This window comes from Trachurus japonicus, chromosome 3, assembly GCF_045865225.1.
Source record: "Trachurus japonicus isolate A0001 chromosome 3, Traja_1.0".
Taxonomy (NCBI): domain Eukaryota; kingdom Metazoa; phylum Chordata; class Actinopteri; order Carangiformes; family Carangidae; genus Trachurus; species Trachurus japonicus.
The window spans coordinates 31,969,696-31,991,442 of NC_140909.1; the positions used below are offsets into that span (position 1 = coordinate 31,969,696).

Here is a 21,747-nt window from a genome sequence, read left to right on the forward strand (position 1 = left end):
CTGTTGCTCTCTGTCTTTCTCAACCCGTTTTGCAGGTTGAGGAAATGTTGTGTCATGGGTTAGACTTGCAGGACAGAACAACCACCAGTTAACATGTGGTTTTGCTACTTTTGTTAAAGCTACTTTTGTTAAAAAGCCACAGACTGAGCCACCTGACTGAGGTGAATTAAAGTATTTGTTGAAGCCAAATTCTGCCTTGAAATGTTGAAAGAAAAAAAATGACGTCAGATATGGAAATGAGAATAATGTTCAGTTTAAGCCATGGCTGTCAAGTTGCCAGGTTGTAAACAAATCCCCTTCTTAAATTGATTATTTTACCATATTTACAGGAAACATGTCGCAGAAATATTTATCAACCTTAAACTACTAATAAGGGTTAAATCTCAAGAACCGATGAGGGTTTGCCAGTTGTTTTGTTTTTTTATAAATTAATTAAATCACTGTTGTATGTGAGACGCATTGATTTCACTGTGATCCAACAGAGACTTCATTCAAAGAAAAGAATATAAATCGGCTGTTTTTAAAAACCATAAAAATCATTTGTATTGACTGTGTCATTTTTCATTTTTTTCATCATTTGGACTATTTTGAGTTGAGTTTTTAAAGTCAACATTATACCAAGTCAGTTATTTTCTCTCATACTTTGCAGTAGCCTATCTCACATTATTGACTCAGCAGTAGGCTATATGTCATCATTTTGATTTCCCTATTAATTTTTTGTCAGGTCAACACTTAATCTGAGATAGGCTATCTGTAGCCTATTTTGTGGGTAAGTAGGCCTAGTTTTTATAGCATTTGGACATTTTCCTGCCTCACAGCCCATGTTTAACCACGACATTGCTTTTGTGTAGCCTATGTTTTGTTTTTTAAGATGGAGTTGATGGAGCTGGGTAAACAACACAAACAGGAATTATAGGCATAGGCTACATGTCAAGAGAATACTGAATAGGCAAATTAGAATTAAAAAAGCACATATCTTCAAAGCTCAGCTGTCAATTCTTTCCTCATTTAAATTTATACTAACGAATAACTATAACTGCTTTTATGATGGGTCCTATGTTATGAGATATGTGACATATGGCACCATCTCGGTGGTCCCATAGCCTACATGAATATGTTTCCGTATGGCTGTATTTGTTTTCCATTGATGACAATGGATTTGATTTAGGCCTAATGTCCAAACTGATGCACTTCTCAGATTAGTTCTCAGATTATTTCTCCTTCACTCCGGATCCTCGCCATGATCTAAATCCACCGGTAGTGACGTCACAGGCGGCAGGGCGGCGGGGCCTCACGTGACGCTGACTCCGCCAGAGTCAGCTGATAAAAGTCGGTTGTTTTGTAGACAACAGCTAAAAGTGCGCGGTCATCGACGTGGTCCATGGTTTAACGGTTCAGCCGACACAATGAGGAGTGTAGTCCTGCTCGTTTTCGCGGCGTTAGCCCTGACGCTCGGAGGAGACGCTCTGGTCCGGTGAGAAACAAAATGCTGAGTTTGTGTGTGAGAGAGAGAGAGAGAGAGAGCTGTGAACTAATGCTAGCTGTTACACAACCTTACCTAACGCAAACCGACATTAGACGGTCCCGGTTACACACACAGGAGCCCCGAGGTGGAAGCTAACAGCTACTACCGCCTCATGTTTACACCGGGAGAGGAAACATTACACGGTTTAATCCCTCGGTCATCTCCTCTGTGCATGACGATCTGCTCTTTGTCTGGTCTTGTGACATCATCTTAACACTGCAGGGACCGACATGTTTATGTCACAACCTCTGCAACAACTACAGCGAAGTTTTAAAAATCTTAAAGGTCACATATGGTAACATTAGAAAATTAGATTTCAATGTCTATGTCTTGTTTATGTCGAGGTGTAAATACCGTGAAAGTATGTGAAGTGCTCAATGAATGGAGCTATGCCTGTATTCATTAACTGAGCTTTAAAACGAGCTATCAGGACTTCCTCAACCTTGTGATGTCACCACTGTGCATGGGCTACCTGGATCCACTGCCCATTGTGGTTGTTTTAGCTTGTATTTAATAATGCAAAACCAATCAGTCAATAATCTAGCAAACTGCAAGAGAGGAAACTAAAAAAAAAAAGATTGCACAACCTCCTCAGGCAGGGGCCTGTTAGACCAGAGGATAAAGTAGATTATTCTGAAGTAACTGAGTGTTTTACTAAGAATTTGATCTGTTAAGCTCATTTGATCTCTGACTGACCGTTGTCATTTGCATTTACTGGTATGTTTCACCTAAGCTATATTTGCAGGCTACAATCTGTAAGCTCAGGAAATGCTCAGCCAATCAGAGGAAAGATCTTGAACCTCTACCAGTATGTCCTGTTCCAACTAAAGAGATGAGAAATAAACCTACATTGAGATGGGTTTTGGTACAACAAATATATATATATATATATATATATATATATATATATATATATATATAATAATTATTATTATTATTATTATTATTATTATTATTATTATTATTATTATTTTTTTTTTTTAATTTACAAATCCATTTTATTTTGTGAGAAAAAGGAGGCATGACTGTTTGTATTTCATCCAGTTAAAAAGCTGCAAAGTACCTGGCACCAGCTCAACCGAACATCTAAGGTAGTAACTGGATTGTGTACTGTGGTGATAAGGTTTAAATATTATAAGACCTGGGAGTTTGTTTGGCAACTTCAACAGTAGAGACTCATAAATGAATATCAGGAGATGATGTCTTTGTTTCGTCTTGTCTGTCAGGAAGTTCATAAAACCACGTGATGCAGAGCTGATTATGAGTATGAAATGTGTCATCAGTGATAAAGAACATTAGTACGGGATGTAGCCTACACACAAAGTTGACTAGTTATTCCAGTTTCCTGGAAGCTGTTCTTGATGCGGGTGGATCAGTTCTCATTTTAACATTTATCCTTTGAAACAGTTCAAAAACACTGCTGAGACCAGTCTGTGGTGTGAAAAGAAACACGGCGCAGTTTGTTTCTTTGTGAAGCTTTTGCAGTGTGGTAAGTTGTGACGTTACCTGGGTGAGGGTGATAATTCAAAGCAAGGCAAGGCCTTTTCACACCTCAGATAGTTGCTCTTTGCAACTCTCACTCAGTCAGAAACACAGAACCTTCATTCTGATGTAGCCTATATATTATTCACACGTTATCCACTCACCCTGGTAAAATATCCATCAAACATTGTTACTTCTTACTGGTTAGTGATCAGAACATTTTGTCCCTGCAGGAAGTTCATCACTTTCTCTGTTTAGTTTTCAAGCTGAACCAGTCACTTCATCCTGTTTTTCAAACTTGAGGTTTTGTTGCTTTTTTAGATCATATGCCAAACCGGTATATCTTTCAGATTTGATTGAATGAAATGAGTATTTTCAATGTCCTGCCTTTCGATTTGCATCTTATAGACAAAACGATGAATAATGGAGAATGGACAAAAAATATTAATATTGTCCCCTACAACCTAAGTTTATTATTCCTGAGCCAAAGAGCTGTGTGCCATCTTTAAATAGACCCACATGCTGCAGCCGGACTTCTGGAGAAAACATGCACATGAAGTGTTGGCATCTCGCCTTGAGCTGCTTGAGGTGTTTACAATTGAATGAAACGGTTGAATTACAAAATTAGACCATGAGTGCGTCCCTGAAGTGAAGTTGTCTCTTTGATTTAAGACAGAGTTAAGATGAAGACGGACAGTGCGTGTTACTCTGTGATAGATTAAGTTTCTCAGGACTCTTGTTTAAACTTGTTGAGGGTCATTTGTGCTGCTGAGGTCTTTATACTTCAGATTTTCTCTTGACAGAATCAACAAAAGTCTGTGACAGATGAACTGATGGTCTGTGCTGCAGCAGTTGTTGTGATTGTGAAGTTTATGGGCTGTGCTGAAAATAAAAAGAAGCTTCAACTCAGTTTGTGGTAACAGACTCTCAATAGTTTGCTTTTCAAAAGCCACAGGGCTGCAGGGTGTCGCCATCAGTCGTTCCGCTCACATGTTTGATTCCCACAGCCTTTGCTCTGTGAAAATGTACACACTAAAGTTAATAACATCAACATTATGACAACTGTGTAAATGGTTGGGTTTCATTAGAGTTTGCTTTTAGTTTAATATCTATTGCCCCCAGGGGGAAAGTGTGCAGTTATTTGACCCCTCATGAACTTATTACAGCTCAAATTGTTATGTCATATATACTGTGTGTATATATACAGAAATATCGACTTAAAGGGGACGTTGTGTTGACAAATGGGTGAGGTTTTGGTAACATGCATTGCTGCATTATCTGCAGCACTTGTATTGCAACATACTAAACCGTATCAGTCCAGATAAGGGCTCAGAAGTGGGTCAGCCATTACTTGTCAGGCCACCAGCCTGTTGGTGTTTTCACAAATGAATCGGCCTCGTGATCAGACTGACTTTTCTCTGCATTTGTTCTTTAATGTTGTCAAATAAAATCAGATGTTGTGGGTGCTGATTAAAGAAAATACTAATTGATCATCTCGACTCTTTTCTCTCTCATCCAGAATCCCCTTAAAGAAATTCCGTTCCATCAGAAGTGAGTTGACGGACTCGGGGAGTAAAATTGAGGATCTTGTGTCTGGCAAACACTCCCTTAAGTACAACTTTGGCTTCCCCGCCAGTAATGCACCCACTCCAGAGACCCTGAAGAACTACCTGGACGTAAGTATCGCCCCAAACCACTGACCTGTGGCGCCTGAAGTCTTCACTTTCCCTAATGCACCATGCAGAAGCTAAGAAGCTGTGGAAAGGCCACAACAAAGGCCCTTTTCTGTTGTGGCTGTGTCGGCCTCCCTCTGTAAATCCACCCAGCTGAATGGAAAACCAGACTTGCCTGTTATGACAAGTAAATCTGCTGTTTGGAAAAAGGCTGATTCATCCTTGTGAAGGTTAATGTGTTAATATGTAGCTGTGAGACTGACAGAGAGGGAACCTTCACCAGGTGATGGCTGAGTCGGTGTTGTTTCCCAATCGAAGCCCCTTTTTACCCTGGTCAGCTGACAGACATTTAGTTTGTTTGTGCTCGGTTTTACTTCACATATTGCGTCATTACCCGTTTATCTAAAATAATGAGATTAGTCAGCCTTTTGTGATTGTTAGAAGAGAAGCCTTTCAGATGGATCAGACGCATGTAGTAATCTTCTCTGGAGCTACTGTTGGTGTTCAGGGCTGGACAAGTCTTTAAAAAGCATTGAAATCAGTTTCTTGATGAGTCCAAGGCATTTCATTTTCCACTGTAGATTATATTCTTCCATTGTTTATTATAAAATAACATTTAATCATATATTTTCATTATTTTAAAGTGCAACATTTGAGTATTTACAGAGACTGACCATTCAGAACCTGCATAAACCAAATCATGAGCAGAAACAGAAACGGACTACTTCATATCTTCTATTATTGGATTGAATGGGTCGTTTCATTTCTGCATTATGCTGAGAAAGGGGAAACCTCTTTGAGGCCTAAATGACTCAACAGAAACTCTTAAATCTTATTGAGCAATGAAGGTTTTGATTCAAACCCTCAAGTCATGTGACGTTTCAGTTGTTGAATTGATGCAGTAACTTTTTTTGTTTGTTCAGTGTGATTGTTCAGCAGCAGCTGATTTATTGACACGACTCGATCACTATGTGACCTGTGTCCTAATGACATTTGCTGACACTGACAGCTGAGAGGCCTCAGTGACAATAACCCACTGACTCGCTGGTGTGGATGCTTTGTTCACAGATACATGGAGTGATGTTGTTGTTTTTTTTGTTCTTTTTTCCAACTATATCTTTATTTATTTCCAGACATAATAATAACACAAACATATAACCACTGGGACTCAAAACTTCTGCCCCATACCATGCAGAACCCATGTGCATCAAATCACCACCAAGACATAACAATAAAACAAATAAATATAAATAACTAGACAGAAAGGAACTTAAAAACACAATAAAATAATAATACAAATACTACATAAGTAAATAGAAATAAAGAAATAATAAAAATGGGGGTTGTTTTCATCATTAGACCCTCTCACTTCCCTGCCTTGAGGGGATTACTAGTATTTTCCTGCTTGAGATTAGCTGCAGAATTATTACTGGTGGCTTTTTAAAGATCAGATTCTTTTAGTCCTGCAAACACCAGTTAAATCTCTGTTATGTTTGATTGTAATAATATAATAAGCATGTTTTTATTTTTTTCTTCCCACCAGGCTCAGTATTATGGTGATATTACCCTGGGCAGTCCTCCTCAGACCTTCAGTGTGGTGTTTGACACGGGTTCCTCCAACCTGTGGGTTCCCTCCGTTCACTGCTCCCTCTTAGACATTGCCTGCTGTGAGTCTGAATGTCTCCCTCTGTGCTCTGCTGTTCATAATATTTCTGTATTGCACTTTGTCTGTGAAATGTCACAGCGGTCTGACTTACATTGAGTATCAAACTCCACTTTTCTCAGTGCTGCACCACAAATATAACTCTGCCAAGTCCAGCACGTACGTGAAGAACGGCACCTCCTTCTCCATCCAGTATGGCTCTGGCAGTTTGTCGGGCTACCTCAGCCAGGACACGTGCTCTGTAAGCTCGCCTCACACGCCGGCACCATCACAGGAAAGTTCTCTAGTCACGTGAAATCCTCTTAATAAGTTTTTATTTTTATTCCTTTTTCTAGATTGGAGACATTCAAGTGGAGAAGCAGGTTTTCGGAGAGGCCATCAAGCAGCCGGGCATCGCTTTCATTGCAGCCAAGTTCGACGGGATCCTGGGCATGGCTTACCCCCGCATCTCTGTGGACGGGGTGGCGCCAGTCTTTGACAACATCATGAGCCAGAAGAAGGTGGAGAAGAACGTCTTCTCCTTCTACCTGAACAGGTGAGACTGCAGATGGAGAACCACTACAGGAGCTGAACAACCCCTGACGGCCACACATCACACTCTCTCCCTCTCCCCCTTGTCTTTCCTCTCTCTCTTGCTCTTTGCTCCCTCCGTCAGAATTAAAGTGAAAAATAGCCAAAGAAAAAAGTCACAACTGGGCATTGAGTATGCATTGCATCTGTGTATCTGTATTTGTTTTCTTTAGTTGCAGTGTATTGAGCTCTCAGGGCCACCGTACATGCTGCTATCACAGTGACAAACAGAAAACACTGCTCTGTCTGTGACTGCAGCTGATAATGGAAGATAAGTGTGTGTGTGTGTGGGCAGATGGATCATTCTCACACATATGAAAACATGTGACAACTAGATTTTGTGTTTTGAATACATTTCTTCATATTTTAACTAATAATTGTGTAATTTTTAAGGATTTTCTAAAAGCAGGACTCAGTTTCCTCTCTATCTGCAGCTTTAATGGTTGCTTAACTCTGCAAATGAAGCGTGTGAAGGCTGGTAATAGTCTGACGAGCTGAATAAAACGGTTGCTCAATTGGAAAAACTGTGGTGCCTTTTTAAAGAGCTGGTTGACCCAAATAACATAAATAGAAGCAGAAATACTTCCTGAAGCAGCAAATGTTCTCGGTTCAAACAAAACTCCTCAGTACTGCGGTTTCATAAATGCTTATTTTTAAAATGTCTTCAAAACCAAAGTATATGTACCAAGTATATGTAGTAACTGTCGGGTTTGACTTCATGTTTTTTCTCCTCCCAGGAACCCTGACACTGCGCCTGGCGGCGAGCTGCTGCTGGGAGGAACCGACCCCAAATACTACACCGGTGACTTCAACTACGTCAACGTCACCCGCCAGGCCTACTGGCAGATCCGCATGGACCAGTGAGTGCTCAGATACAACACACACGGATTGTGATGGTGTTATCATCGGTCTATCACACTGTGGTGTCAGCAGACCACAGCTCTGAGAGGAACAAACAGTCATAGTAACATAAACTGTGTTTTTCTTCCAATTAGATGAAACAGTTAATGGAAAATAATCAACAGATGAGTCAGCTGTAATTGCAGTGGCTTCTTTTATTGTGTGTGTGTAATTTCTAACTCTCCTTGGCAACGGGGCCTGATGCTGTTATTGTACTTTGAGGTGAAACATGTATGTGTGTGTGTGTGTGTGTGTGTGTGTGTGTGTGTGTGTGTGTGTGTGTGTGTGTGTACAGGATGGCAGTGGGCACCCAGCTGACCCTCTGTAAGTCCGGCTGCGAGGCCATCGTAGACACCGGGACGTCTCTGATCACCGGCCCCTCTGCTGAGGTGAAGGCCCTGCAGAAAGCCATTGGAGCCATTCCCCTCATCCAGGGACAGGTGAGACAATTTATCCCCTCTCAATGTGGTCTATGTGGCATACAAATGTCTAATTTTTCACATCAAAGATTTAAGATTTTTTTTCCCACTCTGATTAACAAGAAAACCTGAATTGGTTAAACATGTAGCAAATCTTTCTTTTTTTTTAACCAGGAGAAATCTGCTCAAAAACCACTGGACCTTAGCTCCTAAAAACATTATAACTCTTTTACCTCAATTAGCTCATTTGTTTGATGCAAAAAAATGTTGGTTGTAGCACAGCTGTTAAACAAATCATGCAGTTTGATATTGTCTTTTACTTTACTTCCTTCATAGACTGAGAGTGATTAATCAATTACAAAAAGAATTCTCCAATTAACTGATGATGAATATTATTAAACTTGCTCAGTTTCTCTCTTCAGGAATTACGAGTTAAGATTTCATGGGTTGAATTTTTCTAATATTAAACTGTACTTTTTTTTTTATTAACTGTAGTTTTTCTCTTTTTGTCATATATTGATCTGTTGCTCACGTCACAGTAGAATCATATTAGACTGCCACAAAGTGAATTTAGTTCAGTACCTTCATGTTTCTGTTGATTCATGTGTGCTGAGGTGATGCTGGTTGTGTTTCAGTACATGATCAACTGCGACAAGGTCCCATCGCTGCCAGTCATCACCTTCACCGTGGGTGGACAGAGCTACAGTCTGACCGGAGAGCAGTACGTCCTTAAGGTGAGAGACGGCGTGCAGCAGATGGGGTGTGTGTGTAGTCCAGCAGAGGGCGACTCCGAGGCAGCTCCAGCAGTAACAATACAACACTGTGACTGAATGTTGCGTCATGACAAACAAACAAAGCTGCACTTGTTTGGTTTGGCACAGCCACGAGGAGGCTGGTGTGTCGTCTGAGCAGTGATTACACACATTCATGTGCTCGATTGTTTTTCTCATTTTTACTTCATTTCTGCCATTAAAGTGTGACAGCAGCCTCACCACTCTCTCTCTCTCTCTCTCTGTCTCTCTGTCTCCCTCATCCAGGAGAGTCAGGGTGGAAAGACCATTTGTCTGAGTGGCTTCATGGGTCTGGACATTCCCGCCCCCGCTGGACCCCTGTGGATTCTGGGAGACGTATTCATTGGCCAGTACTACACCGTCTTTGACCGAGAGAACAACAGAGTTGGCTTTGCCAAGTCCAAGTAGTCGCATCAGGCACTGAAGCAACACGTTCATGTGCTAAGCTAAAGAAAAAAAAAATTCCACCGAATGAACAGGAGTCCAGGAGACAAAAACCTGAGCTGCACGTTTTCTGTTGCTTTGCAATCAAACAGTATTTAGCAATAGACTTTGTGTAGAGCATAAATGCACTGATTTCCAGCAGTGTGCGTGAACCAGACTGGAGAGTTGATCCTGTGTGACAGGTTATATGATCAGGGATCAGTTGATTGTGTTGTGTGTTGGTACTGCCCTTTTCAAACGTTTTTTTTTTTTTTAATCAGGGATTTAACACTTTTAATTGGAGTTTTAAGAGGATGTTGGACCTCTACTACTGAGTTTGTGATGTATCTTAATGTGATTGGCCTCAATAAACATTTTTAAAACATAATCTGGTTTCACTTTGTTGTGTTAGATGTTCAGTTAGATCAGGTGCCTGATGTGAAACTGCAGGAAAAATGAATCTTCAACCAGCCAGGCCATCCCTAGACTCAAACTTTATTATTCCCTCACACAACTCTACATCAATGTACAAAAAGTCAACTACACATTAACCACAGATTTATCCACGAAAGTTGTTATTTTACCGAACATGCTCAATAAAATACAGTCCACATAAAAAAAGTCCTTTCAGCTGTTTAGTACTCAGTAGATAAAAGTTTCTCTTCACATATTTTTTTTCCACCATGAAATCCAGGCACAGCTGGTTCAGTTTAGTAAAGCTTGTAGAGAACATGTGCAGAGTGGGAGAGACAGAAACCATGACAGCTCTACAGCATCTCTCCTCAGCCTCCAGCCCCTCAGTTTGTCTTGATCTGACTGGAGGTTTGAAAACCAGAGGAAACCTGCTGACATACGTGTCAACTCTGTTTCCTGTGACAAAGTCAGTTTCTTGGAAATTGAAGAACTATTTATAAACAAACAAACACACATCTAAACCAAATAGGAAATCCTGTTTCTGGCTGATGAAGTGACACGCCATCTCGCTGATGTGACTCCAATGTTGCAATTACTCAGTCATTACCACTTTCTAATAAGGCACCTTTTGTAACAGGTTTATTAATGATCATATGATCAATATGATAATAATACATGAGTGTGTTTTGACTGTATTTTACAGTCATTAAAACACTCACTGTGTTCACCAGGTAAAATGCTAAAACTACATAGGCTACATCTGCACAGCTTGTTATAAAAACCATTAAGCAATGACCACCAACAAAAGTCGAGTTACTTTTATTTCTACTAATAATAAAAATCACAAATCTGCCATAAGCTGTTTACAGTAAGATGGAGTAGAAAGATTTGTCACCTGGCAACCTAAAAGTCATTAGATCATGAATTATAACAGCTCTATAAAGTGTTAATAAAAGATTTATGAACTACTAAAAAGGCCATTGGGTACAGATGGAGCTGCACAAATGTTGATGCTGATACTAGTCACTGAAATACTTGTGTGTATAGACTCACACAGTCATCAATACATGATCTACCAATTTGTTAAATAAACTTAAGAGTTTCATACCCACAATTCAATTCTTCTTCACAGCTCTGAACCAGGAGCCTGCACAAGAAGTTGTGCTATGCAACCACTGGCAACAACACTAATACACACGACACTTTATACAATGAGCAATCACATGATTAACACATAGTGAAGATAATTAGTTACAACTTGCCCTGCAAACCCTTTATAAACTGTGCCTTATTGGAAAATGGTGCCATGTGGTCTTTCTTATTGATTTGCAACACTGCTCATGAGCTGCTTGACTGTAAACAACCTCTGGAGCCAGGACACATGTTACCACCAGGCCGCTCGTCTTTACAGGTTAAGAGGTCAAACTTGAAGCTGGAGCTCCCTGACAACAACATGTCTGTCATCAGCACTTTAAAACAAGTTCAACAACAACATTTTGAAATGACCCAAACCTGAGCACAGCTGCAGTGTGAGGGAAGTGTAAACTATGGTGAAATGACTGATTTGTTTACTTGTATGTTTCCTTACTAGATTAATCTGGGGGTGTGTGTTTACAGTCTGGTTATGATGTAGCTGTGCTCTCTACTGAACTGGAGTTAAAGGGATAGTTCACCCAAAATTCAAATTTCACTCATTATCTACTCACCCTCATGTCAACTAAGAGCTGTGAGAATCTTCAGAGTCCTCCGTGCCTTCTCTGAGTTACGGGGGGTCCGCGCAGCAGTATTTGTCCATATAATGGTTGTCAATGGATACCAACTTTCTTCATCCAAAAAGACACACCAAAAAACATCCAAATACCTTCATACTGCTCGTGTGTAATGTCCCTCTTGTATTGGAGCCCCGACATGAGAAATTGTTCCGAAAATAAAAATTGAATAAGTCTATATTTCAAGCTTGTTTGTAGCGGAAGCTCCCAGTGTCTCAGTTCACTGCTCTTCCTGTGTCGGCGGAACAATTTCTCATGTCGGGGCTTCAATACAAGAGGGACATTACAGACGAGCAGTATGGAGGTATTTGGATGTTTTTTGGTGTGTCTTTTCGGACGAAGAAAGTTGGTATCCATTGACAACCATTATATGGACAAATACTGCTGCGCGGACCCCCACGTAACTCAGAGAAGGCACGGAGGACTCTGAAAATTCTCACAGCTCTTAGTCGACATGAGGGTGAGTAGATAATGAGTGAAATTTGAATTTTGGGTGAACTATCCCTTTAATTCATCTCGGTACAAATGGTACAGAAAAATCTTGAATAACTAATTTCTATATATCTGGCCAGGTAAATGTTTTTAAATGTTGTGTGTAGTTACGACCTCAGACAATAATCTGAGATACTCACAGTGGAACATGAAACTTTTTGGATCCTTGAATCTGTCCTTGAGGTCTGCCGGTGGTCCAGAGATGCCGGGACACCTCTACTGTGGGCTGCAGTCTCCAGAAAGTGACCAAGAAAACAAACAGTGTCCTGCTCAGTTTTCTCTGACTCGAGTTTGCATCTGACCTCTGAGGTCAGCCCTCCTGCTCCTGGCCTCCCTTCTCCTTTTCCGAGCTGCTGTTTCCACGCTCCTGCTCCTCGCTGGACCCCGTGCTCTGGCTATCCTGCCCGCTGTCGGACTCTCTGAGCGGGGCGGCGGGGTCTCTGACCACCCCCTCCATCTCCACCTCCAGCTCCTCCTCAGTCTCCTCCTCCACCCGGCCCACAGTGTCTGGGATAATCTCCACCTCGATGTCCGAGGAGTCCTCGCTCTCCTTGAACCACACCATCTTCTGGCCCTCCCTCCTCTTCTGCTTGGTCAGGATGGACCTCATGCTGTACTCGTCCCCGTCCCCTCTGCCCCTCCTGCCCGTCCTCACGGAGGGGCTTCCCTTGGGGACGTGGTTGGTGTAGACGCCGCAGGAGGAGCAGTGGCGGCTGCGTCTCTCCATGGGAATGACGCGGCTGCGCCCCTGGGGGAAGGTGCTCCGTCTGGGCAGAGCGTTGTTCCAGCGCCGGGAACCCCCTCGGCCGTGGTCCCCCCCCTCGTTCTGGAAGCCGTCGTTGGTGTACTGCAGCGAGTCCCTGTGGCCGGACCGGGGCTGGTCGGACTTCAAACATGGCCCCAGGCACTATACAGGCAGGAGAGAGGCCCCTCATTATCAATACAGAAGTTAATGAAACATGGAGGATATTGAGGCATTGTTGAATGTTACAGATGTCACCGTGGTTCCCGAGAGTGAGCTAGGTCCATTTGTTCTGTTTTAACACAGAGCCCTTCTGTGGATTTCAGCTGATAAATATTCATGGCAGCCACACAGGAGGAGCGTCGCACATGAAGGCATCTAACAGCTGAGTCCGTCTCTGACGTCAGAGTTATTACAGTATGGAGGTGTCATTGTGTCCCTCATCACACTGAGGACACTCATGGTTTCAGAGGGAAGCCCCCAGTTTCACAGACTCTGTCACTGCAGTAATGTTGGCAGCTCATGTTTCTTTATCATTCAGAAATATCTGAATGACTTTGAGATTGTTCACAGACTTTCTCTCACTTCCTCTTACCAGTTTCAAAGTGGAGTTTCACTCTCACTTCCTTTGACTTGATGCACTGTTGCTTTATACCTCATTTAAACTTTTGACTTCAGGGATTTTGCTTAAATTTGTAAATCTTCATTTGATTTAACCTTCACACTAGTTTGCCGAAATCTGCAGATTCATATATTCACAGAGTTTGATGTGAAGATGTGCCACATTCATTTCATTCAGTTAAAGCAGAAGTAAGCGATCCGGTCGTTTTGGCTAACTTTCTGTCAGCAGATGGAGTTAGCAGTCCCCGCCCTCGTCCCTACGTCACCACATTCACGCACATCCATTGGCTGCACACACAGAGAGGACCGCCCCTTTATGCCGTTCTCTCTCCTCATTGGATAAAGGTTGTAGGATACAAGGAAAGTTTTCTCCTTGGTTTACAGCAGAGCAGAGTGACTGACAGACCCGTGTTTCAGACCAAACACGATATAACTATTTAAGACATATTAACACAAATATTCCGCTTACTTCTGCTTTAATTGTGGAGGTGATTAGCTTCACTTAGCATTAAGACTGGAGAAAGAGCAGCAAGCCTGGCTTGGCAGAAAGTTAAAGAACTGGCAAAAAGAAATGCAAACAAACAATTGTGAAGTTCTTTGTCAAATATAGTTAGGCTAAGTAGATCTAAAATCACATATCTGTGTCATTATATCCCTGCTGCTTCAACTGACACAGATTGCACTATTAGTGGTTCAACCTCCATAGACATACACACAAGTATCAGGGTTCTCATGTGACTTTCAGCAAGGAGAAATAAGTTTATTTCCCAAAACGATATGGGCAGTTGAGTTTTTATAACTCAAAACGTGAATGACGAAACCTCAAAGAAGCAAACGTACTGACCTCACATATTTTGTCCATGCTGGCGTTTCCTTTCCACAAGCGGGAAATCAAGAAGCCAATGACAATGAAGCAGAGGACCAGCACGGCCGCCATGATCAGGCCCAGGAGAGCCATGTCGCCCGGACGGTAGCCGATGTTTGAGGGAGAGGGGGTGGCCACGGCTGCAGAGAATAAGGATCAGTGACTTAGAAGTGAAAGGAAAATAAAAACATGCGCATGAACTGGTTAATATTTATCAGACTGGATTTTCCATTAATATATGTGTGTTGTGATGGTCTGTGGACTGAATCCTGCCTTTAGATGCTGGTTTCAAGGTTTGAGATCATATTTTAGTTTGATGAGAAAATCAAACAAACCATATCTCTTAGTTGTGGATGAGGAGAATAATAACATGACACAGAAAGAGGCCAGTGCCACAGGGAGAAACTCACCAGGTATGACCTGAACAGAGAGCGCTGCTGTGCCAAACTCCCCTGTCGTGGTATCCACCGCTCTGAGCTGCAGGCAGGAAAACACTGTCACAACACAGAAAACTGAAACAAGCGTCAGTCAAAGCAACAGAGATTATTTTCTAAGTCCTAGTTTTATGTAAATCAGTCACCTGAAGCGCGAAGGACTCGGTCTTCACCACTCTCTTCAGGATCATGAAACCGTCTGAGGTCACATTGACGTAGCTGCTGTACTGAACCTCGTACTTCATATCTGGATTCACACCCTGGCACACAAAATGAATTTATTTAAAGGTTTTGGGTATTTTCATACTTCATACTTCATACACCCATGATCCAGACACAATTTAAGATGCACCCAGGCCAAAATTGCCAGCAAACATCAGCACACATGAAGCCAAGGGGAAAAAAGGGTATAGCATAGCTGTAGACTTATGGTTTACTGTGTAGGGACTTTTGTAAGGGCTCAGGTAAATACATTCTGATTATTTGGATTTTTTATTTTTAAATTTGAAACTAATTTCTTGCCAGTAGCAGGTGGTTCACTGGGAACGTCACTTCATAAAAGCTACAACCACCTTTTTCTTTATGATACAACAGCTCTTAATTCTACTTTCCCATATACAGTATATTATTGGAAAGGTGATCTGAGACACTTATGTTGTGTTCATCTCTTTAGACAGCTCTAGGTGAGTACATTTTGATGCTGAACTTGAATGAAACATATCTTTAAGACTGGTTAGTTAACAGCTGTTAATGTTTGCTATGTATCAATAACTAAACTGCTGTCCAGTTTGTAGCATTCCTCTGCAGATTTACCTAATACTGATAGTGTCCAGCCAATTAGGGCACGGTAGCTATTGCGTCAAAATGATCTGAGTGTTTTCAGGGAAAGAACTACAGAGCACTCACACTGGCAAAGTCCTCGTCCCGGGCTCGGACTCTGAAGGGCCGGTTGGTGCTCCGGTCTCTGAGGATCATGCTCTCAGGGACAGAGTTGCTGTAGATGAATCCTTCGTACCGCTCCTTCTCAAAACGAGGAGGGTTCCTGCTCTTCTTCATCACCTCGATGGTCACCTGGGTAACCGCAAACTGATCCCTGTTGGTCACCTGAGATGCCTGGACAGATTGAAATGAAAAAGTTACATCTATATCGATGGAAAAATGATGACTCAGTGCAGAACAACATAGTGTTTGTACTTTACCAGAACAGTGAGCGTTATGGGGCCGACGATATCAGCGGCTTTAGCCATGGTGATGTTTCCTGTTTCTTCATCAATCTGGAAAATGTTTCCTTCGTTCCCTGAGGAGGAAAAACATTGGTGACCGTGTTGAATGGTGAATGTGACTACAGGAAGTGAATGAGGCCATGCTTCAAGTCAAACCTCGGAGGATCCTGTAGCTGATCTGCTCACTTCGGTTCTTGTCTCCATCCTTTGCGAACACCGGCCCGGGCTCCAGCACTAACGGCCCTTCCTGTGGATTCAGATTGTCACACGTGTATCCTGCAGCACTTTGTTTTGTTCTGATGAGCTTTCACATTTCACATTTCAGGGTTAGTTCATGATTCATCAACACATTTCTACGCCATCTGTTAGCACACTGCAAAAACTCAAAATCTTTGAGAATATTTGTCTTATTTCTTGTCAAAATGTCTCATTTCTAGTCAAAACTAATCTCCTTCCACTTAAAATAAGACTCATCACCTAAAAATGTACTTGTTTTTAGATAATTTTCACTTGTTTCAAACAAATTTTCAATTGAAATAAGCAGAAAAATCTGCCAGTCAAAGCAAATTTTGTGTGCTTGTAATAAGAAAACTTGCTCCACTGTCAGATTTTTCTACTCATTTAAAGTGGAAAATTTGCTTGAAAAAAGTAAAAAGTGTCTAAAAACAAGCTACTTTTTAATGTGAGGATTCTTATTTTAAGTATAATTAGATTTATTTTGACTAGAAATGACATTTTGACTAGAAATAAGACAAATATTCTTGGTAAGATTTTGAATTTTTGCAGTGCAGAGTGAGAATAACCTCCACCTCCCAAGTAACTGAATATACATATTTCATCTTTTTACCACATCAGTACCGAAGCTGCTCTTGACACATGGCAACCTCTTTGTCATCCTTTTTATTTGTCTTTGTATGACTCATCTCCCACCTCTTTCTCTGTCAGGTTGACTCTCCCTCTGTAGCCGCTGCTTACACACAGTTTGGCGATTCCTAAGCTTGTCCTCAGACACGGCTGAAACCACGGTGGTCGGTTGTCAACGTCCTTCACGTGAACCGTTATGGTGGCAACAGAGGTGAAGAATGGCTCGTTGGAGGCCGAACCGTTGAATGTGTCCTGCAACACGGGACACAATACACAGGTCAAAGGTCAGAGAGATGCAGCGTCTATACCTGGAAGTTTCTTAGTGTTTGTCATGATTACTGTACCTGCACATGTAAAATCAGCGAGATCTTTTGCACAACATCATAGTCTAAGAGGCTTTTCACAAGAATCTTTGGAGTGTTGATGTTCTCCAAGCGGAAATATTTATCCTGCAGTAACAGACACAGATAATGGTTTATCTCATCATTTTTGCACACCTAAATTGACTTCAAGTCAGTTTTTTAATACAAAATGTTAAAAAAAAATTTCACCAGATACATGTAAATACAATCACACCCAAAAAAGGGAAACTCAAACAGACTAAAATAAATCATCTTCAAAAGAGAGGAAAACATATAAATCAGACCTCTGAAACTTGACTTTCATTAGTGTCTTTTAGCGACACGTTCTGTAAACCTAAATCTCTGCACCTTGCTGTTTTATTAAAGAACCACTCAGTGGAGTGACTCTCATCACTTGAATGTAACAGTAGAAACTTACTCCTGCAGACTCCAGGCGATAAAACAGCGGCTCTGAATCAACGTCTGTAGCTTCTATTAGCCCAACGCTGGTGTTGATCGCAGTGAGCTGCAGGAGACAAGACTTTGTGAGTCAACTTTGTGTCCAGAGACCAACTATAAAACTGTAGGAAAATTAAAGTGAAACCCCATCACCTCTCACCTCATTCACTTCTAGTACATAGTGGTTCTGTGCAAAGTTTGGGGGGTTATCGTTCACATTTTCAACCAGGACCTCAACAGACTCGTTCACCTGGACCAGAGAAGAACAGGAACATGATCGATTCAGTTTGAATCCGCATTCAGATTTTGAATCAAAATTAATAATTTTAGAAGTGCCTGCATGGTATTTTATCTTGACAAACCATGTGATTTGTGTTTTGAGTAATTTTACTCACAGATCTGAATCCAGCTTTGCTGCACTGCACCCACACCACCAGAGCTGCACTGGATAATGACTAAGAGAGAGAAGAAAAAAAAGATGGTGAAGAAGATGCAGTCCACATCTGCTCAGCATCAAGGGTCAGCACAAAGGTAAATGTGAATTATAAAATGACAACTGGGGGGTAAACTTTCTCCAGAGCAAAGGGAGCACAGAACCAGTGCATGTTTCAATAGTCTTACAGTCCTTGCAGTATCTTGCTTGTTTAACTAATGACATGAGACATTCAACTAACATCAAGGTAATGAAATGGCATTGTCCACTTTAGGGGAGTCTATGTAGTACAAGTTTCTTCTTACATAAGATATGGCAAATATATTATAGAATTTAAAGTTACAGGTGAAAAGGATTCTGAAAAGTTGTTGCACATGTTTGGGGGTCAAAGTCTCATTCAAGACTTTACTTGAACCCTGGTTATCAAAATATACTACGTAAAATAAATAAATAATACAATTAAAAAAAAACCTTGTGCATAATTAAAATTATTTTAAGTTAAACGGCCCAGGGCTTCACAACTCTTGTTAAATTCTGTTTCTCTGGGTAAATAAGCACCTTTTTTGTTTTCCAGTCAAAAACCTGTATATAAGAGTTTTGTTTTGCAAACATTAAGCTTAATTACTGCAGTTAATTGCAGATATTAAAGCACATGTGTTGGTTATTGTCCAATCATTAGTCATTCTTTCAAAGTCACGCCTGCCTCCCCAAGTGGATCTTTTGAGAGCCACTATGGAAATTGAATGACCATCTGTTTTTCCTGCCTTAGCTACTTGTGTTACATGTGATAATAGAAATCACCTCGAAGTCCAGGCCTTTTTTCACCATCAGGGCATTTCCTCTCAGGTAGAAGAGGTCATCTGGGTTCACTGAGACTGTCAGTGTCACGTCACCGCCGGACTGGATTTGTACCAGCTGGACATCAGCAGTGTTGTTTTCTTGGATGGACACAGGACCAGGAGGCACCGTGCAAACTGAGACAGGTGAAAGGCAACAGGTTAATCAGACTTTGTTGGTAACGAAATGTTGTTGTTGATCCTCTTTAACCGTAAACTGCAGAACATCCTGCTTGGATCAACCTGTTGGATGCCTAGATAATTGTTTTTATTGCTGTCTGTCTGTGGTCATTTTTGCGGAAACCCAAAGCAACAGTTTCATTTTCACAACATCTCAACAAAGCCATTTCCGTAATCACAGGAACAACTGAAGTTGAAGAATAAAATGCATGAATTTATGGCCACTTTCATACAATTGAATGCATGCAACAACATCATTTAGCAACCTGCCCCATGTGAGAGCAATTTAAAAAAGCAGCTATAACTAGTCTAGTAAGATGGCCTAAGATGGAAATTGGAATGGAATATTTTGAAAAATATGTTCGTTCACAGTCTGTTCTACAGGTTACTTATCTTATCTTAGCTTAGCTTATTTTAGCTTAGCTTAGCTTATCTTAGTTTAGCACAAAAACTGGACTGGGGTAGAGATTGACACTGCTTCTGTCAGTAAACAAGATATCAAAAAGTGGATCGAATGATTGTGAAGATGCATGAAACAAAGTAACCAATGTGGAAAACAAGATACAAAGAGATGCAAAAAGACCGCAATCAGAGAGCACAATAGACACAAACTGACAATATGCAACATGAACACAACAACATGAAACAATTAAGAGAAATAATAAATAAATAAATAAATAAATAAGCAAAAGTAAATCAATACATAGAGATTTTGAAAAGATGAAAGACGAGACACAAACACGTTTGTCTCGTAACGTCTCATAGCCTAATCCATCTATTGTGGTAACACTCAGGGTCAAAAATGGTAAAACAGTGGCCAGTGGGCCAAATATGGCCCCACAAGAGTCCTGCAGGTGTACCAGTGTAAATACAGAGGCCTGTGTCAATAACAGGAAACATCACCACCGAACAACAAATAGGATCAATGATGTGTCTCAAACACAAACAGGCTGCAGCCTCACAGGCACAGAGGCTGATAAAAACAACAACAACTGTATTTTCACTCAGCCACTGCCTGTTGAGTGTGGAGAGGATAAGAATTACAACTTTGTGTCACACAAAACACATTTGTGTATGAGTAGTTTTAGCCACATGAGTTTCACGACAACATGAACAGCACTCATTGGCCAATGAGAAAAAAATTACATCTGCCCTTAAATAAAACTTCATAACAACAGGTTTTATAAATCTAATTTTAGAAGACACAAAATCCTCCAAATTAAACTTGTCTAAAATGTAGAGGCCTGCACCACAAATGTGTACGTCTAAATATACGATTATTGCAGATGATTGAAATGAGAGGAATATTTTGTCCTTCCAGTTCACACAGGCTAAATGAGAGGTCCAGTGTATTAGGAACACCTTTGATTATATCACAGTCCAGTACAACACCATTCCTGACCATTAGCTCAATGTTAAAACACAGAGCTGAATTAAAACTTCTGACAAAACTGAGCATCATAGTCAACTTCATTTTCAGGTCCTAGGAGCCAAAAGGCTTGGGTACCACTACTTTAAAGGACCAAGCACTGAACTCAGTCACTGCCCTCTCTACCACACTCTGCAGCCTCATCAACAGCCACTGCTGCCTTCCTGCCCCTCGGCATAAATCAGAGCACTACTCACGTCTTTGAGCCACACACACTGTACAAAAGCAGAAGACGACGATGCATCCAAGGAGCCCGTTCACAGGTTTGCTCTTCAATTTCAGTTCCATCTCCTGATTTCAGAGGCACCAGCAAATGAAGTCCCAAGGAGGATGAGGAGCCCGTGGTACCAGCTGGTACTCGTCCACATAATGCCCCGTCTGTGCTGCCCGGCGAGTGGGAGTCGACTACAGTTGCAATGTTTGTGACTTCATCTTACGGGCACATATTGCATTAAGCGCCTGCCAGCAGAGGACTCGCAGCCTCCTACTAAAATACTTGCATCTGCTTTACGGGTCATTCTGTATTGGTGGCCCCTGATGCATTCTGGGAACAATCCGGTTGAGGAATGTTGGCAGTTGGAAACATTTCTCACATATCTTAACACTCTTCAGGATAATCTGACCTGTTTAACGATACCGGATTAGTCTGTTTGTTAATGTGGGATACACACAAATAAACTTTTGTCACACACAGATTTAACAAGACATGTATTCCTCTGTCACACATTGTACAGTACTGTGTACATATGCATCAGGGAGGCATCTGATTGGTGCCAAATCCATTCTGCAGCAGGACAAGTTCAAACTGATCTCAGGATCATGTGTGCGGAGACAGAAGACAATGAGACTAGAGCTATATAGCTGAGGAAGGTGAAGCAAACACACCTGAGGACACATGTGAATTGATGCTGACTGTTCACTTAGGGACTAATTTAGCATTATAAAGAATATGTGCATTAAAAATGAGAATGTATCTATGAATATAATACATAGGAGATGGAGGACAGCTGTAAAAGTTGCACTTGTATTTCTGTCAGTTACTCAGAGACTGTTCAAAGATGTGTCTGCTGATTACCCATACCATTTAAAGATGACTATTCCAATTATGTATTTTAAGATTGAAAATATATCTATATCACTTTTTTTTTTATCTCTATGTAATTCAGAGTGAGATTTTGGAAGATTAGACGACTTCACAG

General features: G+C 41.2%; 2 protein-coding genes across 3 annotated transcripts; one reads left to right on the plus strand and one right to left on the minus strand.

The window, feature by feature from the left end:
- Nucleotides 1-1,318: 1,318 nt before the first annotated feature.
- Nucleotides 1,319-9,829, plus strand: ctsd (cathepsin D). The gene is made up of 9 exons (XM_085770438.1): nucleotides 1,319-1,474; nucleotides 4,527-4,683; nucleotides 6,224-6,347; nucleotides 6,466-6,584; nucleotides 6,679-6,878; nucleotides 7,651-7,773; nucleotides 8,109-8,253; nucleotides 8,868-8,966; nucleotides 9,270-9,829. Exons 1-9 carry the CDS (start codon nucleotides 1,407-1,409, stop codon nucleotides 9,429-9,431), a joined length of 1,197 nt encoding a protein of 398 aa, XP_085626564.1. The 5' UTR covers nucleotides 1,319-1,406; the 3' UTR covers nucleotides 9,432-9,829.
- A 2,295-nt stretch (nucleotides 9,830-12,124) lies between these two features.
- Nucleotides 12,125-21,019, minus strand: cdhr5a (cadherin-related family member 5a). 2 transcript variants are annotated; one of them, XM_085770451.1, is made up of 14 exons: nucleotides 20,746-21,019; nucleotides 18,905-19,077; nucleotides 18,066-18,125; nucleotides 17,831-17,920; nucleotides 17,651-17,737; nucleotides 17,215-17,319; nucleotides 16,937-17,122; nucleotides 16,163-16,253; nucleotides 15,983-16,080; nucleotides 15,690-15,896; nucleotides 14,930-15,043; nucleotides 14,760-14,826; nucleotides 14,329-14,489; nucleotides 12,125-13,028 (listed from the first exon to the last, which is right to left on the minus strand). In XM_085770451.1, exons 1-14 carry the CDS (start codon nucleotides 20,834-20,836, stop codon nucleotides 12,432-12,434), a joined length of 2,127 nt encoding a protein of 708 aa, XP_085626577.1. In that variant the 5' UTR covers nucleotides 20,837-21,019; the 3' UTR covers nucleotides 12,125-12,431. The 2 variants fall into 2 exon arrangements, with proteins under 2 accessions (XP_085626577.1, XP_085626582.1); XM_085770456.1 differs by lacking the exon at nucleotides 17,831-17,920.
- Between the last annotated feature and the right edge of the window lie 728 nt (nucleotides 21,020-21,747).